The 22,322-nt window shown below is 45.0% G+C and overlaps 1 protein-coding gene across 3 annotated transcripts in view; it reads left to right on the forward strand.

Moving 5' to 3' along the window:
• The window catches only part of ASTN2 (astrotactin 2), a gene marked incomplete at its 5' end in the record, with an annotated part of 924,983 nt that overhangs the window by 265,888 nt on the left and 636,773 nt on the right, over positions 1 to 22,322 (forward strand). For 2 of the 3 annotated variants that reach the window (XM_082619566.1, XM_082619564.1), the window contains one exon: positions 15,643 to 15,795. The exons of the other annotated variant lie outside the window; for it this stretch is intronic. In XM_082619566.1, coding sequence (XP_082475692.1) covers positions 15,643 to 15,795 — 153 coding nt within the window. The remainder of the gene's footprint in view (positions 1 to 15,642; positions 15,796 to 22,322) is intronic. 3 annotated transcript variants of the gene reach the window in all.

Here is a 22,322-nt window from a genome sequence, read left to right on the forward strand (position 1 = left end):
CGAGGTGATGTGGCCCCTCAAGGGGTATTGGGAAATATCTGGAGATACTTTTGGTTATCACATCTCAAGGAGGAGGCTAATAGCATCTAATTGGCAGAGGCCGGGGATGCTGCTAAATATCCTACAACACACAGGACCATTCCCACAACAGAGAATTATCCAGGCCCAAATGTCAGTAATGCTAAGATTGAGAAATCTTGCCTTAGTCAAGAACCTGAACTGTCTCAGGGTCAGTTTTCCCATCTGTAACAGAGAGATGAGTAGAGTTTGCTTCACAGCATCACTGAGAATTACATGAACTTATATCTGCAAAGCACTTCAGCAGGTACCTGGCCCAGTATAAGCACTGAAAAAAATAGCTCTTGTAATTATAACATATATAATGCATGTATCATGGTGCGTGGGACATAGTTACAGTAATAAGAATATTAAACATTGGTATTATAAGTATAATAATACTACAGCCCTTCAAATAGTCGAAGGCAGGTGAGTTTACTTTTTATAGTGTCTTTATTGTTTCTTATGATTCCATTACAAGCTTTCATATTAGTCTATCTTCTCATCTCTGGATCTGCTCTATTTTGCTAATAATATTCTTAATGTGGCACTCAGATCTCAACACAGTTCTCTAGGTATGGTCTGAACAATGTGCAGTAGAGATGTCCCATTCTTCATTCCAAGACTTTATGCTTCTTTTAATGTAGCCCCAAAATACGTTACCTTCTCAGTGGTCACCTTACTGTTAACTTACATTGAGACCTCTAATGCCCAAATTATTGAATGGAAATGATGGGTAAGGAGAGAGAGGAATGATGCCCAGCTGAACATGTGTTTATAAAATTTATGTTATTGATGAGGACTCCAAAAAAACCTACTTGGACACCCACATCTAATCCAGGCATGCAAGGTCCAAATTCTAGACATTTAAATCAGGAAATGAGTGATGAGAGATAAAAGGTGAAGAAGGAGAGGCAGACTCAGAAGAGAAATAGCATGTGTTGTTTATAATCCTGGAATACCCGTTAATCAGAACAGTAGCTGGAGCGTGAGCCCCCTTCCAGGACCATCAGAATCTCCAGTGTTGCTACTGGCTGAGCTGAGTTTGGAGGTTCTATCACAGCCTCTGTGCCTCTCTCTCTGTCTCTCTCTCTTTTTTTTTTTTTTATCACATTTCTCTACTTCATTGTGCACATCTAGCAAAATGAGAGCATTCCTCAAGACCCATCCACCCGTGCACTCAGGCTCCCTGAACAAATGGCTCCCTAGGATGGATCTCTATTATTTCACCAAAAAACATCAGAGGAGGAATTTGTTCTGCTCCACTAAAGACATGATTTCCAGTCCTCTCTCCTGCCTTAGCTCAGTTTTTTTTGGCTGCTCCCTGGGAAAAGGATAGAGAGAAAAAGAGGTATCCATAGTACTTAGCTGGGCCAGTTTAACCAGGCTAAATAAGGAAAAAGAAGATAATTCAGGATTATCTAGCTTTGGAATAAAAATAATTCCTAAGATGCATATGTGAGCCCGGACAGCCCCGCCATTCCCCAGGCTGATCCCTTCTCTGCTTCTCCCACATCCTTCTTTTCTTTCTCCCCCTATTTGCATCATATCAGCAGTGGTTAAGATCAGAGGGTCAGGCCAACTTGGGCTCCAGGTCAGGCTCTGCTCCCATATGGGGATACTAATGTCACCCACTTTCCAGGCTGGTGGTGAGTGGCATATGAGGCAGCCGTGCCTGGCATAGAGTAGATACTCAACAGGTCAACAAACAGGAGTTTATAGTGTAACTGGGGTGCTTTTTTAATTTTTTAATTTTTATTTTTTGGCGGTACGCGGGCCTCTCACTGCTGTGGCCTCTCCCGTTGCGGAGCACAGGCTCCGGACGCGCAGGCCCAGCGGCCATGGCTCACGGGCCTAGCCGCCCCGCGGCATGTGGGATCTTCCCGGACCGGGGCACGAACCCGTATCCCCTGCATCGGCAGGTGGACTCTCAACCACTGCGCCACCAGGGAAGCCCCTGGTGTGCTTATTTAAATCTTTCTTATAGGTACCCTCATCTCCATTTAGTAAATGAACAGAATAACCAAGGTACCCTCATCTCCATTTAGTAAATGAACAGAATAACCAAGGTACCCTCATCTCCATTTAGTAAATGAACAGAATAACCAAGGTACCCTCATCTCCATTTAGTAAATGAACAGAATAACCAAGGTACCCTCATCTCCATTTAGTAAATGAACAGAATAACCAAGGTACCCTCATCTCCATTTAGTAAATGAACAGAATAACCAAGGTACCCTCATCTCCATTTAGTAAATGAACAGAATAACCAAGGTACCCTCATCTCCATTTAGTAAATGAACAGAATAACCAAGGTACCCTCATCTCCATTTAGTAAATGAACAGAATAACCAAGGTACCCTCATCTCCATTTAGTAAATGAACAGAATAACCAAGGTACCCTCACCTCCATTTAGTAAATGAACAGAATAACCAAGGTACCCTCACCTCCATTTAGTAAATGAACAGAATAACCAAGGTACCCTCATCTCCATTTAGTAAATGAACAGAATAACCAAGGTACCCTCATCTCCATTTAGTAAATGAACAGAATAACCAAGGTACCCTCATCTCCATTTAGTAAATGAACAGAATAACCAAGGTACCCTCAGCTCCATTTAGTAAATGAACAGAATAACCAAGGTACCCTCATCTCCATTTAGTAAATGAACAGAATAACCAAGGTACCCTCACCTCCATTTAGTAAATGAACAGAATAACCAAGGTACCCTCACCTCCATTTAGTAAATGAACAGAATAACCAAGGTACCCTCATCTCCATTTAGTAAATGAACAGAATAACCAAGGTACCCTCACCTCCATTTAGTAAATGAACAGAATAACCAAGGTACCCTCATCTCCATTTAGTAAATGAACAGAATAACCAAGGTACCCTCATCTCCATTTAGTAAATGAACAGAATAACCAAGGTACCCTCATCTCCATTTAGTAAATGAACAGAATAACCAAGGTACCCTCATCTCCATTTAGTAAATGAACAGAATAACCAAGGTACCCTCATCTCCATTTAGTAAATGAACAGAATAACCAAGGTACCCTCATCTCCATTTAGTAAATGAACAGAATAACCAAGGTACCCTCACCTCCATTTAGTAAATGAACAGAATAACCAAGGTACCCTCATCTCCATTTAGTAAATGAACAGAATAACCAAGGTACCCTCATCTCCATTTAGTAAATGAACAGAATAACCAAGGTACCCTCACCTCCATTTAGTAAATGAACAGAATAACCAAGGTACCCTCATCTCCATTTAGTAAATGAACAGAATAACCAAGGTACCCTCATCTCCATTTAGTAAATGAACAGAATAACCAAGGTACCCTCACCTCCATTTAGTAAATGAACAGAATAACCAAGGTACCCTCACCTCCATTTAGTAAATGAACAGAATAACCAAGGTACCCTCATCTCCATTTAGTAAATGAACAGAATAACCAAGGTTCAGAGAGGTACTGCTGTTGTACCTTGCCATCTTCAAGGGTGAGCAGATGCTAAGAGGCAGATCCAGGTTTTGAACCTCAGTGCAACAATAATATCATTTTGCATCGAGTTTTCACCGTGTAGTTTTGTCTTACCTCTTGGTATGCATGCTGTCTCACATGAATCTCACAGGCATTTTTATTTTCTGTGGCTCAGAGCGGCCTAGTGAGGGGTTCAAAGTCACACAGCAGCTGAGCTGAGACTGAAGATCTGGTCTTCTTTCTCCACATCTGCTGAGTTTTCAGTTCAGGATTCCCTGCTGTCCCCTCCCCCCACTGTTGCTCTCTAGCCTTCTGCTTGCATTTTTGTGCGTGGTGGCATGTAGTCGCACATGATAAAGCAAGACTGCTCTAACTGTCATGTGGAAATGGGAAATTGAAATTGTAAGTCATTAAATGGAAAATCCCAAGCCTTATAGTAATGCCAACTCAGCCTCAATCCATTATTGTCTATATATTTAGCCAGTCTATTTTTAAGAGTTTAATATTGAGAAATAGGACATTTTTATAATGCAGCTGCATTCATTTCACTCTAAAATCCCTGCCATTTGCTATAGTTGACTTACATGTGTTTAAATTTATAACCACTTTCTTGTGCTGGGAAGATTTGCCCTTAGTTTAAAGGAACATGGGTGGAAAATCTGCCAGTTGAAGAGGTGAGAACTTTCCAGGTTCCATGTTCTTCTCCCCAACATCAGCATGGGTCAGTAATGCACCTATGTCACCATGTATATTTTTCACACCTTTCCTTTGGTGCCCAGTCATATACAATGTGAAACATTTTTTTTTTCATTCATTCCGCAGGCACAGCCCAACCCTGAAAGCTCTGAATAGTTGTGCTAGCAGTCTTAATGCCACTGAAGAGAGACATCTCGGTTTCAGATGGATGTTATTTCTGGGATTATTCTTTTTTTTTTTTTTTTTTTTTTTTTGTGGTATGCGGGCCTCTTACTGTTGTGGCCTCTCCCGTTGCGGAGCACAGGCTCCGGATGCGCAGGCTCAGCGGCCATGGCTCACGGGCCCAGCCGCTCCGCGGCATATGGGATCCTCCCGGACCGGGGCACGAACCCGTATCCCCTGCATCGGCAGGCGGACTCTCAACCACTGCGCCACCAGGGAGGCCCTGGGATTATTCTTATAATTATTCATATGGTCTAAAGGGAAGCTGGCTAAGAGAGGTTCCTTCCATCCACTCCAGTGTGGAACTCAATTCATTAAACCGTGTTTATCGGTCCCATTCCAAAACAAGCCATGGTGAGGTATATGAAGCTATTTGTCTAGCTCTGCTATTTATAGGCTATATGACCCTTGAAAAATTAATCTTGTTGTGCCTCCCTTACCCAATTGTAAGATGGAAATTTATCAGTCAGTCATTGCCACAATAATGCTACATAATAAAAAACTGAAATCTCAGTGGCATCCAGTAATAAACATTGACTTTCCAAGTGTCTGCGGATTAGATGGAGTGTTGTGCTCATCTCACATGGATTGCTTATCATCTACAGATTGGCTGGTGTCAGTGACCTAGGCTGTAGGATTAGGCTGACTCCGCTCCATGCTGAAGAGCTGAGAGTTCACTATATGTCCATCATCCCCCTTGGACCGGTAGGCTCCTCATGGTGGTGGCAGGTATAAATGTGTGAGCAGACATATGTGTTGCCTCTTGAAGCCTATGTTCATAACTGGCACACACTGACCTCTACCCACATACCACTGGACAAAACAAGTCACATAGCCAAGAACAAATCAAGGGGCAATGAAGTACACTCCATCCACAGTGAAGTTATAGCAAGAGGTAGGTGCAGGGAGTGGTGAAGAGGCCGAAAGTTCCATGTACTGTAGTCATTATGAGAATTACATTCAACCATGGCTTGTTTACTTTAAAATACTACCTGTTACATTATAAACACTCCATAAATGGTAAATATTATCATTCTTGTGATTACGTGACTAATGAGGTGTTCTTGGCAAATTGGAATGCTACATTTAGGTGAACCTCAGTAACAGGTCAACCAGAAACATCTAAGCTAACTCTCTGGGGGAAGAAGTGAAACCAGGAGGAGGTGAAATTTCTGGGAAGGAAGAGAGTAGGGATTAGAGAGTAGGATTATCCCTTCCCTGCCAACCAGATGCCAGAGAAGCAATGTTCTCTGGCTCAGAATGATGGAGCTAGATCTTCATAAGCAACAGATCTCTCTCTCTGTCTCTCTGTCTCTCTGTCTCTCTCTCTCTCTCTCTCTCTCTATATATATATATATATATACACACACACACATATATATAATCCCACATGTTTGCCATAGTGTGCAGAGGTCACAGCACAAACTTGATGAGAACGAAAGAGGAAGATATGAGAGTGGACGGGGGGCCATGAGCAGAAGATCAATTTCCAGGCTTAGTGTAACAGCCATACCCAGGTCCCAGGTTAGGCTAGATCCAAGGTGTAACCATGGGGCTTGGCTGACGTAGAGTGCAAGCCCTGTGTGTCCCTGCGGTCAGGGAAGATGATAAGATTTATACATGAGAGCACAACAGGGAGTTAGAGTACTTAGTCAAAGGCACTGAGTTACCCAAAAGGGAAGTGGAGGACCTAGTCTGTATTAAGCTTTGACTCAGTGCAAGGCCTTCTGCAAGCTTATGTCACTTAAACTTACTAACAGGAATGATAATAAAGGCTATTACTTTGTTGAGTGCTTAGCCCATTTTACATACTGTGCTAAGCACTTTGCATATATTACTGCTTTGAATCTTAACCAAACCAAGTAAACAAACAAACAGAACCCCACAATTCTTGAGAGAGATTTATGCTCAAGGTTTTACATGGAGAACTGAGGCTTAGAGAACTTAAGTCCCATAATGAATAAGTGATAGAATGAAGGTTAAACCCAGGTCTGTCAGATTCCTAAACCACATGCCCTTGCTAAACCCAGGGTATCTGAGATAAATATAAAAGGCACAGGAAAAGGCAGTGAGGCTGGATAGCAGGGCTCTCAAAAGAGGTGAACCTTTTGCACTGTGGTCTGGGAAAGGAGGTAGGGGTCCGCAGAAAGAGCCAGACCAGTCTTCATAGCTCAAAAGATGGATTTTCTTTATAATAAAATCATCTCTCATGTCAAGCTCTTGAAAAACCAAACTGTGTGGGATTTTCTCTACAATTCTTGCCCCTTTTTCCTGCTGATGCTACTCTTTATGTCATCCTCTTTACCTGGTTCTGCATTCTTTAAGGGTCGGGCAAGTTCACATCTCCTCTGGGGATTTTCTATCGCTTTTCCACATGCAAAAGGAATTAGAGGATACATTTTCAGCCATCTCATCACTGGGCATTTAGCACACTGTGTTTTTCTTATCTTTATCTGTCTCTTCCACTAAGCAGTGTTGTGTTTTAAAGAAGGCTCGATGTTCAGTTCATTGCTGTGTCCCCAGTGCCCATCTCTAGATACAGCACCCAGTAATGGTGTTGGGTGAAGAATTCCAGTTGTAGAATATGGGTGGCCCTCTAGTCACAGGGAGTGCTGAGCCATGTACATAGCCTTCCTGTGCAGTTATAGAAAGGATGAATCTAGGAAAAGAATCTGACTAGTGACTGCGAGTTCCATCAGATTCTGGGCACGCACATGCCACCCGGGGTTGGGTAGAAGACCTGCATTTGCTATGTCTGACGGTTTAATATCTTTCTGGCAGTAACAGTATTAACTCTCATCTTTAAAATGCTTACTGTGTATCAGCATTTGTGATAAGCATTTTAACATCTCATTTAATCCAAAAACAGCTTTATGAATTTGGAATTGCAAGCCCCATTTTAACACTTGGGGAAGCAGAGGCTCTGAGTGGTTAAGTGATTTGCCCATGTTTTGCAGCTGGTAAGACACATAGCTCACATTCCAAACTATGGCCGATTCCAAAGCCTTTCCATAGCCATGCCTTGCCACCAAGGTGGTAATAAAGTGGCCAAGGAGTCTTTGGCCCAGCCTATCTAGTTGCTTGACCCTTTCTCCCTTGAATAGCACTTGCTGATTTGTGGTATCAACTCCAGCCCACCCTTTGGAAATCTCCTTTGCTTCTGTGGTCTCTATAAAATGGGAGGTGGTATAGACAGCATTAGCTGAGAGAGGTGAAAGTGCTTTGCAGACTGAAGCAAGCAGTGCCTGTGGTTATTGCATTCATCTTGTTGAAAGCACATTTCATTTACATTTATAACTACAAGGCCATGGAGCTGGAAGGAATCTTCAAGACCATCTGTGTCCTGGCTAGGAACTGTGGAACCGGCTCCACAGAACCTGGATAGTATTGTGTTTCTAACAGAGCAGAGGAAAATATCACTACATTTAATTCAGTCATTCAAACTCAATGCAGTTCTCCAGCAGAAATTATGATCAGTCTACAAGTCTGCAGTATTAACTGACAGACCCAAGATAGTGTATATAAGAAAAGGCTAGTCCCAAGTTTTCCAATTTATATTTGTTGCTGTTTGTTCATTTGTCTTCTCTGCTGGCACTTGTTTGAAGATAAGCTGTGCCAGGCACCAAAAGTTTAAGAAAATATATGGAAGAAAAAGCTAAAAAGTAAGAAAATTCTATCCATCAATTTTATCCCTGAGAATTGGGAAGAGCTGGCCATTTTAAAAAAATGCCTACATGGGTTTTAAATTTATTCTAGTCATGGAGCATTCTCATCTGGCTAGGGAACACTGGCTGGCTGTTTTCTTTGCTACTTTTTTCTTCTTTCATGAAAAGATGACTCCTATATGAAATGGAATGTTGGGTTCTGGAACTGGATCCTCACAACTTCCAAATTTGATGGTTCTTTGCATTTATACCAGGTCTTCCTAGATGAGGTGTTCTTTAGGGCTGGGATGTCTTCTCTTATTACCTATCCCCCCACAAACCTGACATTTGAGTATGCCCAGCCCAAAGCCTGGATATGAAAACTGAGGTCTATATTAGGGTTCTCCAGAGAAACAGTCAATAGGAGATGTAAATATAGACACGTGTAGATACATCATCTTTTGGTTATATACATCCCATCTGTCTTTCTATCTGTCTATCTATTGATATCTAGAGAGATTTAAAGAATCATCTCATGTGACTGTGGAAACTGACAAGTCCAAAATTTTCAAGGTAGGCTAGGAGGCTAGAAATCCAGGGAAGAGTTGTTGCAGCTCAAGTCTGAAGGTAGCCTGCTAGCAGAGTTCCTTTCTCCTTGGGGGAGGTCAGTCTTTTCTCTGTTAAGGCCTTCATTTGGATGAAGCCCACCCAGATTATGGAGGGTTGTCTTATTCAAAAGCTACTAATTTAAATATTAATGTCATCTAAAAAATACTTTCACAGAAACATCTAGGAAGATGTTTGACTAAACATCTGGGTACCACAGCTTTGCGAAGTTGACACGTAAAATTAATCATCATAAGATCTGAGGTTTAAATGATCCTAGGATTTGGGGAAATGGGGTGGAGAAGTAGAAATAGGAGACTTGAGTGCTGGACCTTGGTCCGCTGCTGACTTTTATCATGACTTTGTCTCATGGTGCCTCTGGTTTCACATCTGTGTAAAAGGGAAAATGTATATTCTCTAAAATAATTTTGAAAGTGAATATCTTAAAATGCAGATGCCTTTCACAATGAATGAATGAATGAATGAATGAATGAATGGATTGAGCAATCATAAAGCTGAAGAGTGAGAGAAAGTTGGGTTGTGACCACTGTTGATCACTTACTGTGTTCCAGAAGCTCTGTTAGACAATTATGTACATAATTATGTTTAATCCTCCCAACAACCCTGCAGACATTCAGGGAAACAGAGAGTTGTAAAAGAGAAGGGAGTGGCTCTAGGTCACACAACGGCAGAGCTGACATTGGAACTCGGGTGGGCTTTCTCACACTTTGCACTAGGCAGTATGGCCATGTAATACCCACCTGTTGCTTGGTTCTCTGAACATGGTTCTGTAGTGAGACAAAACTGACAACGCGGGGCATGAGCTGAGCCTAGGACCTCCAGGCTGGACAGTCTTGACCATCGACACTGAACAAGGTTCCTTGGCAGAGCAGGTCAGACTCCATCCAGTCAAGATGAGCCCCTGGCTCCAGCCAGGACCAGATTGCCAGGGGCTCCTTGCCCAGATGATTTAAGAGGGGCTGAGCTTTTAGAGTCACTTTCCAGGCTCAGAGAAGTCACATCCAAACTCAAAGACTGGGGTATCCGTGTCCATCCACCAGGAAGGACAGAAAGAGTATGTGTAGGTGGTGCAGTGAATGGAGCCCGGTCATCAGAGTTATCATAACCTGAATCTAAATCCCAGCTCTGCCATTTTTAAGGGTGTGACCCTCGGAGCTTATTTAACTTCTCTGAGCCTCAATTTCCTCATTTTTAAACAGCTAATGACACTTACCTTTCAAAGTTGTTAGGAGGAATAAATGAGAAAACATAAAGAAATGCCAGCTTCCTTGCCTGGCAGAGAATTGGTGAAGTTTTCAAGAATTGTTCATTTTCTTCTTAGGTAGGCTGGGTGAGTCTAGAAAAATTAAAGAGGGTAATGATAAAGGTGTTACAGGAACTTGAACCCAAACCCATACAAGTTACAGTGATAGAACATCCCAGGCTGTGCCGGGGAGAGAACAGCGCGTGAGTGTTTGAATGTGGATTAGGTGAATGCCAGTGTAGACAGGGCATGTACTGCCTGTTCTTCAGGGTCGAGTATCAGGCTGAAGCCTGCCTGGTGGCTGGAAACAAACACAACCCTTATGCCTTTGCAGTGGCACTCGGGGTCTGCCTTCTCCTTTCCCTTCTCCGCTGTCTCTGTCTCCTTTCCTGTCCTTCCTACCCTTCCCTTTCTGTTCCCTCTTTATTATTTTCCAGATCTCTCCACTCTTCTTTGCTCCCCTTTTCACCCTCTGCCCTTGATTACTGAGCTCAGTTTTCCTTCCCATTCTTGTTTTCTCTCCCTCCTCCTCTTTTCTCTCCTCTCTTCTCTCTCTGTCTTGGCTTGGGGGCCGGGGCTTCTCTCCTCAGCCCCCAGTGGTTCATTCCCATTAAGCTTGACAGTCTCTCATATGTCAATTAGAAAGGGCTTCTTCCCCCTCTTCACCCGCCCTTTCCTGGGCCTGCTGTGCTGCTCAGATCAAGCACCATCTGTTGCATTCATCCAGGCGACGGGTGAGCATTTTGCTGCTCTGGGGAGGCACAGCTCAGCGGGTCCCAGGAGGTAACGTGGCTTGTTTGGACAACTTGATGTATTGATATTGATAGAGCTGCCGAATGGGATCGAGAGGGATGGGGGCAGGAGAGAGTGGTACAGAGGCTGAGATAGGCCACGGAGGGGTTTGCATGAGCACCTCCCCCTCTAAGCCTGTCTGGGTTCTTGGCACTGTCGCCAAGGCGAGAGCAGCCAAACAGATGGAAGGGATTTGCCACAGTCGGGATCAGAAACCCTTGCAGCTCCCTGGCAGCTCAGGGGAGCAAACCTTGCCTCTCGGAGTGTCTTCCTCTCCTCCCAGCTGGTCAAATCCGCATCAGCTTAGGAGAAAGTAAAGCAGAAATAACAGGATGGGAAGAGACTGACCTTTAGGAATTGCTGAATGTCAGAGCCTCGATGAAAAGGCATGATGTATCAGTCAAGGTTCCAGCTGGGCAAAGAAGGCACCCTCCAGTGGGATTTTTAGGCGAAGTTCAACGAAGCTACTATTTATAGAGGTGTAGACAGAGTGAAGAGAATCAATGGGGAGGGGGTATTGAGGCACCAGGAAAAATAACTATCAGGAAGCCACCACTAATTCCTAGAACTGAAGGTGCAGGGAGAGGACATGGTTTTACTGGAGTCTGGGAAAAATGGATCTGTGGAAAAGGGGCCCTAGCAGAAGCTGTGATTGTTGAGTGTCCCTGTCTCCATCAGAAATACGATGCAGAAACAGGAGAGGAGTAAGGGAAGACATTCCCTCAAATTCCCTCCTCCCATATCCTGCCAGAGCATCTCCCTGGGCAAACTCACCTAGCAGCCAGGTAAGAAGGATCTGTGAAATAGCCCATTGAGGGTCTGCCTCCAGGCCACAGAGTGGGGCAGGATGAACCTGTGGGTGGAAGATGGATCTGGGGGTGCAAAGGGAGATCAGGCAGTGCAGATCAGGAATGGTTACATGTTCCACAGCCTCCACTGTGCCAGAAGCTAACATGCTTCGCCACTACACACACTCCCTCTCTGCCTGTTCCAAAGAACGCATGTGTAGAGCCTCCACGGGTCCAGTTCTCTCTTGTGAGTGTGAGACCCACATAACTTGCTGTCTGCTCAACACCTCTCCATGTAGATATCTGGGAGGCACCAAGTGCCCTCACCTAAAACCAGCTCAGTTCACTCCTCTTTCAGAGTCCCTCCTGTCACTGAGAGGTACTGTCGTTCTGCCTCTGTGGATGCCAGAAGGCCAGGCGTCATCCTCTCTCCCTCACTCTCCCTTATCTCCCTCTTCCAATAAATCACCACATTCTCAGGGAGGGGTACCTACAAAATAACTCGCAAATGTGCTCCCTGCTCTATCTCCACTGCTCTAACATCTCTGCCACTACTCTCTCTCCTGCTCTGTCCCTATCTCCACCTCTACTACCTAGCATCTCCTACACGGACTTCTGTAACACGGTACCGCCTTCCTAGTTGGTCTTCTCACTTCCATTTCTGTCCTTCTCCAATGCATCCTTTCTACTGCCAGAGCGATCTTCTCTAAGTGAAGATCCGATCAAGTCACTTTCCTGTCTAAAACCTTCAGTATGTTCTATTCTTAACAAGGCCCAGAAGAGTTAGGGTCAGGGTGGGGGTTAGGGTGAGGGTCAAGGTTAGCGTTAGTGTTAGGATTTCCTGCCTCTCTGGCATTATCTCACACCGCTTGCTTTCAGCACTTCAGCCGCAGTGGTGATTACACCCCTTGCATATTCCCTCTTCCCGAGGGGTCTTGGTTTAGACGCTTTCCTCTGACTCCTTTGCTTCCGTCACCTCCCCCCTCCCCCACAGCTTCCTTGTCACCTGATTCTCTCATACTCTTTCCAGATCTTAGTCACACTGCCCACTTCCTTGAAGCAAGTGTCCATGGTTTTCCTAGACAAGGTCATATTCCTCTACTAGAGCCTCTTATATCATCTTTCACCTCTCCTTGACAGTATACATCAGTTGTAAATTTCACATTTCTCTGTCATCTATTTCATTACTATTTTCCTGTCTGCATGGTGAGCATCAGGAAGGGGTTTTGTTTGTTGTTGTTTTCACCATCTTACCCTGCTATGGACTGAAAGTAAGCCTTATTAACCCACAATGTGACTGTGACCGCCTACTAGACCCGCCAGAGCAAAATGCCACAGACTGTGTGGCTTAAACAGCAGACGTTTACTTTCTCACAGTTCTGGAGGCTAGAAGACCGAGATCAGGGTGTCAGCATGGTTGGGCTCTAGTGAGGGCTCTCTTTTTGCCTTGTAGATGGCTACCTTCTCTTGGTGTCCTCACGGGGAGATCTTTCTGTTCTTCTAAGGCCACAGTGCCTTAAGATTAGGGCCCCGGTTTTATGATCTCATTTAATCTTAATTACCTCCTAAAGATCCCGTCTCCAAATATAGTCTGCTATAGACTGAATTGTGTACTCCAAAGTTCACATGTTGAAACCCTGACCTCCAATGTGACTGTATTTGGAGATGGAGTTTTTGATAGGTAATTAAAATTAAGTGAGAACATACGGGCGGGATCCTAATTTGATAGGATTGGTGTCCTTATAAGAAGAGAAAGACTTCTCTCTCCCTCCCTCCCCGTCTCTCCCTCTCTTTCCCTCTCTCTCCCTCCCTCCCCGTCTCTCCCTCTCTTTCCCTCTCTCTCCCTCCCTCCCTCCCCCTCTCTCTCCCTCTCTCCCTCTCTCTCTCCCTCTCTCCCTCTCCTCCCCCAACATGGATGCACCAAGGAAAGGCCACGTGAGCAGACAGTAAGAAGGCAGCCATCTTCAAACCAGAATCTGACCTCTTTCTGTTACCGAGTCTATGATTTTTGTTATGCAAGTCCAAGCAGACTAAGAAATATTTTCTGAAAATACTGTAGAGTGAATGAATGAGTGAGGAGACAAATGAATGAGTGAATTTTCACAGATGTGTGTGGGTCTCTCCCTTGGAGGATTCCAGACGGTGGCTTGCTCTGGACTTTTGACCACAGTTTAGCCCAGCTCTTAAAATTTTGTGCAAATCGCTCTCCTCTCTGGGTTTAAAGCATCTGGATTGGGCATGACAGTGCTTCTCAGAATTAGACTGTAGCCTCTTGCTGGAGGGTTCTGTATCATAGGCTTGGAGTAGGGGGCCCATGTTTGGGACTTTCTTCTTGGCTCACCTTTAAGTAGACCTAACTGAGATACCTGGGGAGACAGCAAGAGAGGCAGGTATGTTACACTACTACAGAGTCATTTGTATTGTCAATTATCTTTTCCTTAGCCAACACAGATGCCCCTCTGTGTCCCTAGAGATGAGGCTTCTGACAGAGCCCAATACTCAAACCAGCCCTCTGGGTATGACCTACCTTGCAGACACATGTGTGTCTAAGCTGATAAACTTTCCTGGGAAAACAGGATCTCCTTAAAATTGGTGTTGGGTTGTTCAGAAGCCTTGTTTGTCCACTCTGGGAAAAGCTCATCAAAGAAACAGGAATCTTTAACACATCCCATTCCCTGTCATCAGACAGCCAGTAGCTTAAACTGAAGAACTTTCCCAGCCTCTTGAGACATAGGTGGAGGGAGGGTTGAGTCTGAAGATTTCCAAGTCAGGACTCTCTTTGGGGATTTCTCAGAACAAAGACACTGAGATCATTCAGCCAATCTTCTTTTCTTCTTTCTCATTTCCTCTCCTTTTATGTTGGCTCTCTCCTTCGTTCTCAAGTTTGTCTGTTTTTTTTTTCTTTTTACTTTTATCTTCTACCTTTCTTCCCTCTGGTCTTCTGCCATCACACTCTCCATTCTCTATAACTTTCTACCAGTCTCAATTTTGAAATTTCTGAAATTGTGGCTACCAGCAGCTCCTTGGAGGATACTGAAACAAAAGGAATGTTGGAGTAGGATTCAGAAGGCTTGACTCTACCGCTTGCTAGCTTGGAGCTAGTTGTATGCCTTGTTTGGGGTGGGGGTGACTTCAGTTTCCCCTAGTAAAATGAGGCTCTTGTACCAAGTGATCTGCGTATCACTGCACTGCAGTTTTGTCTCCTGAAATATTGTTTGACCCATGTACTGCCGTCTACATTTATTGCCACTGTTCTGGTTCAGGCATTATTGCCTCCGGCTGGCTCCTGCAAAAGCCTCTGTACAGGCCTGTGTCCTTGCTTCTGTGTGTATTCTCCATACTCTGGTTAGTAATTGTTATCACAGGGGCTTAATTGGAACATGCCAGTTTCCGGTTTAAAACCTTTCAGTGATCATCTTTTGCCTTTGGGATAAAATCCGAGCTCCGCAAGGTGGCTTACAAGGCGTTCTGCCCTCTGCAGCCTCATCTGCTCGTTCCAGGCTCCACTGCAGCCACACTGAACTCCTTTCAGTTACTCAAGCACTGTGTTCTTTCTGGCTTCAGATCTTTGCACATGCCTCTCCTTCCACCCAGGGCACTCTCTTATCCCAAATCTTTTCAACAACTCCACCCTGATTCTATCTTCTTTGCTAATTCCTACTCCTGTTTAAGGTCTCAGTGGAGGTATTGCCTCCTCCTCCAGGAAGCCTGCCTTGACTCCCAGGATGGGTGAGCTGACCCTTCTTGGTGCTCCTCTGGTACTCTGTACTCCACTGTCACGGAAGTATTGCACAGTGTTGGAAATGCCTGAATATGTGTGCTACCAAGCTATGGATTCCTTGAATCATGGATTATGTCAAACTTTCACCATCATCTCTCAAGGGCTTGGGGCAGTACCCTTGAGAACACAGTCAGTGTTGAAGAAATAAATGTGTAAGCCAACAGATTCATCTCTACTGGCCCCTATGGCTTCTGCATCACCCCTGGGTCCGGGAGGGAGCTCCAGACACTCCGGGGGGCCAGGCCCAGTCCTCCAGGGGCTGAGGGTGGGCCGAGCCCTAACCTCAGCCCTGTTGCCCACCCCGTAGCGGCAGCTGAAGCGACGCAGGAGCCAGTGGAGTCCCTGATGCAGAAGTTCAAGGAGAGTTTCCGTGCGAACACACCCATCGAGATCGGTCAGCTGCAGCCAGCACCGCGCAGTGCCTCGGCAGGGAGGCGGAAGAGGAGAAGCAGGTCCCGAGGTAGGTCCTCCCAGAGCCTCTGGCCAGAATGTCCGCCCGCTGTGCCCAGGTTCTTAAGGTGCCAGGAAGAGCTATGCCCTCTTCCCCCTGCTTCCCTGTGCTCACAGAACCCACGCCAATATCCCCCTGATAAGTCATCTCAGCTGAGACCTTGGAGCGAGAGGACCTGTGTCCCTGGGTGTAAAGCTAACCTCTCTGAGCCCCAGCCGCCTCATCTGAGAATGGGAATGAATTGCCCATCTTCCAGAGAGGTTGAGAAGGTAAGCAACGATCTATGGAAAGTGCCCAGCACAGGACCAGGGTACAGCAGATGCTCTTCAAGTTGTAGCTGGTGTCACTTTGGAGAGTGTGACAAAGCCAGGATGTTCTCGTGAAAACATCCTCAAACTGGGATCACAGCACAGGGTTTGGACCCACTCTTTAATAGCCTGAGTAATCTAGTGGTCAAAGCAGGAGTGCTGTGTATTAGACAGAACTGGATTCAAATGTTGGTTTTGCTGTCACCTAACCCCGTCGCCTTGGGCAGTGCCTCCACTTCCCCAAGCCACTCCTCTCTGCCCAGCTTCCTGTAACATCTCAGCACAGTACCCAGCCAGCATGCGATCAAAAGTAGATTTTTCCCTCTTCCTCCTTTTCATCGTCCTTCTCCCTGTCTCTCCTCCCCAGCGTTATCATCATCATCATCATCGTCATCATCGTCTCCTTTCTCTGACCTTCTCATGACCTTGTGTATGGGATGAACCCCCTCACCATTTCACCATTGCCTGATTTCCCAGTGTCGTCTTTATCCTTCCATACACTCAGTGGTCTCCAGCCAGTCACTCTTCCTCTTGACTTTTACTTCTCTAGTTCCTGTAACTTGATTTTGAGTATGTCATTTCCCTTCTCCTGGAACTTCAGTGGTTGTCCAGGGTCTTCAGAAATGTTCGTGCTTATGAAAATGGCAATTGAGGCCCCCAAAGAGCTCCAGTCTCTCTGCTGACTCTTCTAAATCCATGTGTCCCCACTTCCACGTTTCTTCCCAGGCCAGTTTCTCTGCGTGAAAACCCCTATCTAGCCCCTACGAATAGTCATTGGCATTTATTGACACATACTCCAGCCAGCAGGCTAAATGCTGTGCATATCTTATCTCATTTGATCCTCAGCAACCCTATGAAACAGGTACAGTGATGATGCCCATTTTACAGATGGTATCACTAAGCCACAGAAAGCTGCAGCCATCTGCCTGAAGGAACATCCTAGCAATTATCAGAGCCAGAAAGAACTAAGCAGTCTGAGTCCCAGACTTTTTAAATCAACCATTAGGTTCTATCCTGGTGAAGCCCTACCTTTCTTTCCAAGCTTAATGTGTGTGACTTATATTGGCAAACACATCGCTGACTGTCACCATCACAGTTCACCCTGTGTTCTCCCATGTGTGAATTCTCCCACATCTTTATCTGTGTGTTAAGCACTGATTTCACTTTTGTGTAGTATCATTTGCTTTTGTCTGTCTCTCTCCTTAGCTAGACAGTGTTCTTTGAAGGCGGTAAATATCTTACTTGAATCATCTTTGAATTTCTGGGTCTAAATCAATGTCTGCACACATTGTACACACTTGTTATTTGCTGAGATAATGTCTAGGTCTTAATCCTGTGAACTCCTGTATCTGGTGAAAAACCGAGATCTACACATTTAGGTGAGATCATAAATCGAGGCAGAATTTGATGATGGAGTTCCTTTTTGGAACTCGTGGTAAACCCCAGGTTGAACCATTGTATAATGGTAAAGAATAGTTGTTTTGAGGTCAGCAATGTCTGAGTGCTAATCCAGCCCTGTCAATTTCAACTTGCTTAGCTTTGGAAGAGTCACTGGATGTCTCTGAGCCTCAGTTTCCTCTTCTGTAGAATAGGGATGCCAATCCCTACATCAGAGGATTGCTGTAAGGATCTGATGAAATGATGGATATAGACTACCTTGGAGTGCTGAGCTAATGTGTATTAGGAACTGAATAAATGCTATCTTATATTTGTCATGGCTTGGGCATTCAGGATCACTTGTAATTTCACTCAGCTTTAACTAGCCATCTTTATTGCTCCAATATTCACCAAGAATCTCCTTCCCATATCCTCTCTACAAATACAGCCCCCATAAATACACTTGACTCCAAGTCCATAACCTCCCTCCTCTTCACTATCAATCTGAATTTCTTTCCTTAGAGTCATATCCTAAACTTTTTTTTTTTTTTTTTTTTTTTTTTGCGGTACACGGGGCTCTCACTGTTGTGGCCTCTCCCGTTGCGGAGCACAGGCTCCGGACGCGCAGGCTCAGCAGCCATGGCTCACAGGCCCAGCCGCTCCGCAGCATGGGGGATCTTCCCGGACCGGGGCACGAACCTGTGTCCCCTGCATCGGCAGGTGGACTCTCAACTACTGCACCACCAGGGAAGCCCCAAATCCTAAACATTTTTATGTCAATGAATTCTTCCAAAAACAATCTCTTTTATGTACCATAACTGTCTTAACGAGGCCACTACAGAAAGGCATTTGGGCTGTTTCTAATTATTTGCCCATTATAAACAATGTCATGTAGAACCTTTTTTTTTTTTTTTGCAAAAAACTTGACCTTCACTTTGGAGTCTGTCTGTTTTCCCCTCTTGAATTACAGAATTAGATTATTCATGAAATCTATGGTTTGACAGACTCTAATTGAATATCAAGTTATTTTAATTTATAAGTTAGGTGGGAACTAAGAGAACTGATACAGGAAGAAATTCATTTTGTCCTCCCTTTCTTTGTCACCATTATGACCACTGCCACCTCTTATCTCCTGCTTCTGACTATACCCTCCTTGAGATTCTCCCCAAAGCAAGCCAGAGTAACCTTTTTAGAAACATAAACAAGATAAGGTCACTGTTCAGCTTAAAATTTTTCAGTGGTTTCCTGTTATCTTTAGCACACAGTCCAAAGTCTTTGCCATGGCCTGTAGCTTCTGTTCCATCTGAATCGGTTCCTGCCTTCTTCGCTCACTTGGCATTTCCTTGTGCTCCAGGCACAGTGACTTTCCTCATGTCCCAGGAACACAGCGAATGGAGCCCCAGTGTAGGGTCTGAGAACTTGCTGTACTTCTCCTTGCCATGTCGCTTTTTGTCCCCCAGGTTCTCTCCTGGCTGGCCCCTTCTCACCCTTCAGCTCTTAACTCAAATGTCAGCTCCTCAGAACCATTGTCCACGACTACAGAAACCTGGGTGCCCAAACTTTTACTCCTTTCCATCCCCGACCTGCTACTCTCTGTTACATAACCGTTTTTCGCTCCTTCCCTAATATTAGGGTCTAAAATCACTTTTATTTGTTTGCTTGTTTACTGTTTTCCTCTGTAAAATGTAAGCTTCATATTCATAAACCTAATACGTAGAAAGCGCTTAATAAATATTTGTAGAATAAAGGAGTGCATTAACCTCAAAGATTGTGGAAAAGTGGCTTAGTTTTACAACTTTCAAATTGATGGTAGAAGAAGGATCCAGGATAAAATAAAACCTCCCAGTACAGATCTCCAGGGAATCCTGTTTCCCCTAGAGATAGACTCATTGATGGATATTAGCACATGAAATGTGCTCACGTGGATGCTGTCAAAGCAGTTTTCAAAATGGCCTAATAACATTGTTCTCACGGTTTTGCTGCCACTATTGGGTAAGGTTTTTGCAAGAGAAAGGCTAGTATGTGCCAGTCCTAAACTTCCCAACTCACACACTTTCCACCACATGTCCTCAAGATTTTCTTGGACAGAAGAAATCCATGGTCAATAACTGTTTTGGAAATTCCGCACACTCCCTCTTTCTCTTGGAAATTCCCAAATGCATCTTAATCTGTGAAAGACCCTGGGAGATCCTGCAGTGCAGAGAGCTGGGCAGATTTGTTTAGTTCATCATCTGTAAAACCATCTTGACCACAGACTCTGTTTTTCCCCTTGGAACACGTATGAACATCTTGCAGCACAGAAGCATCCATAGAAACACAATTTTTTTTTTTTTTTTTACGGTACGCGGGCCTCTCACTGCTGTGGCCTCTCCCGTAGCGGAGCACAGACTCCGGACGCGCAGGCTCAGCGGCCATGGCTCACGGGCCCAGCCGCTCTGCGGCATGTGGGATCTTCCCGGACCGGGGCACGAACCCGTGTCCCCTGCATCGGCAGACAGACTCTCAACCACTGCACCACCAGGGAAGTCCAAGAAACACAATTTTGGAAGTGCTCCATGGGCTTCCACTGACCATCAAAAACCCCAGATATCATGGTCAAAATCCCCAGTCTTTCACTGTCTCTTCCCCCTGCCGCTGAAGTGGCCGTGGGCCTTCTGGCCCAGAGTGGGAACACCTGGCCTCTCTCTGCTTCATTAGGCTCTGTGCCCGGCCCATGGTGCTCAGCGGGTCCCAGCAGATGGAATGGTAGCAGAGAACCGGTGTCATGAAACTGAGCACATGCTTGAAATCAACTCCAATGTGGTTTTGTAGTTAGGGCTTCCTCCTGAAAGACCTGGCAGGTGCTGACGTTAATTGTCCTCAGGCAGACAGAGGAAAGTGGTGGAGGTCCCAATGCTGTCCTCTTGTCTGTGACAGTGTTTTATGAGGCAGCTGTTGGGTAGTCAGGTCCACAGGTAGTGAAGAGGAAGTGTTGGCTCTCAAATAAAGCAGAGGAAGATTTCTGTGGATGTGAGGAAAGGCTGCTGAGTTTCATGCAGTCTAGGTAATGGTCTTTGAAAAGTGGGACTTTATGTTTGAAATTGAATTCCACCACTGGCTAACTGATTGATCTTAAATAAGCAAAGAAGCTGTTTTTAGCCTCAGTTTTCTTATCTGTAAAATAGTGCTAATAACGCTGAAATCACATGTAGGGTGTGAGATAATACCTGCAAAATGCTTAGTACAGTGTCTGGCTCATGGTTGACCCTCAATAAAGAGTAGCTAAGGGGCCTCCCTGGTGGCGCAGTGGTTGAGAGTCCGCCTGCCGATGCAGGGGATGCGGGTTCGTGCCCCGGTCTGGGAGGATCCCATATGCCGCGGAGCGGCTGGGCCCATGAGCCATGGCCGCTGGGCCTGCGCGTCCGGAGCCTGTGCTCCGCAACGGGAGAGGCCACAACGGTGAGAGGCCCGCATACCGCAAAAAGAAAAAAAAAAAAAAAAAAAAATGAAGAGTAGCTAAGTTTATCATTGTCATCAGAGTCCCACTAATCTGGCCTCCAGGGGCTCACAAATCCATCCCCTCCTCCCCGGGCTGTTGCCTCTGACTTGGTTAAGGTTTCAGCATCCCTCATCCAGATTCCTGTGACAGCCTCTACATCCCCCAATCCATCTTCCACCCTGGTGGGTGAAGTGATCTTTTGAAAACACACTAAATCAGACCATGTCACGCTCCTGCCTAGAACATTTTCCTGATATTCTGTCACTTGCACTGGGGGCTTTTGAAGCTTTTGCAGTGAAGTCTTCCTGGAGGCAGACGAAAATCAACACCCCCCCAAACAGTCTGCAGCTGTGCTCACAAAACATCAACATAAGCCCCCAATTCCAGATTCTGTCTAAAAAAAAATCCATGCCATTCTATTTTGTAATATGTGCATATTCATTTTAGTTTAGATTATATTACTTGTCAGTTAAATTATTTAACATTTTCTCAAGTCTTTAGGTAATGTCGATGTCCCGAGAAGAAGAATCATACTTTCGCTGATTATACTAGGATAGTAAGGGACCATCTCTAGGATAGTAAGGTACCATCTTCAGTAGGTTTCCATAGGATCCAGTGAGATAATGCCTGTAAAGCACTGAGCACAGAGACAGGCAAGAGGTGCACACTGAACATGTGTTCTATTATTTTATTATTTACCACTCTTATGGCTACTGTTTTATTATTACTTTTACATTTGTCAGTATCACTATCATGACAGTGATAATGTCAACGTCATTACATTTTTCAATGTCCCATTAAGGATATACTTACCCAGTTTTAGAAGGAAGAGTCTGTAGGATTTAGGGCACACTGTTTAATAGGATTAGAAAGTTGCCAGAGCTGGCTACACAGGCTCCTTCCTAGCCTGGACTCCAGCCTACCTCTGAATCCCCCGAAGCCACTGTATTCTGCAGCCTCCAGCACACTGTCCATTTTCCTCTTCCCCCAAAATGACTTGGTTTCCAAATCTGTGTAATGATCATCCTTTACCTGAAAGCCCCTTCCTTTCTTCTCTAGGCAGCAAATTGCTACTCATGTTTCAAATTCTGGTCTCAAGGTTTTCTCTATGAAGACCCCACCCCCCAGCCCACCCTCGGCCCTAATCCAGGCTGAGTGAGCTGCTCCTTTGGGCACTTGTAGCCCCCGTGCTGCTTTCTATCACAGCCCTCATTACAGGACACATCTGCTTCCCTCATCATCTCTGACAGTCCCATGATGGAAAGGACAGTGATTTATGTCTCTCTGCAGACCAAATGCCTAACATAGAACTGGCATAGAATAGCAATTGGCTGAATGGGAGAATATACGAATAGGTGGGTGGATGCATGAAT

The sequence above is a fragment of the Mesoplodon mirus genome, assembly GCF_964341445.2.
Source record: "Mesoplodon mirus genome assembly, chromosome: 1".
NCBI classification, from domain to species: Eukaryota; Metazoa; Chordata; class Mammalia; order Artiodactyla; family Ziphiidae; genus Mesoplodon; species Mesoplodon mirus.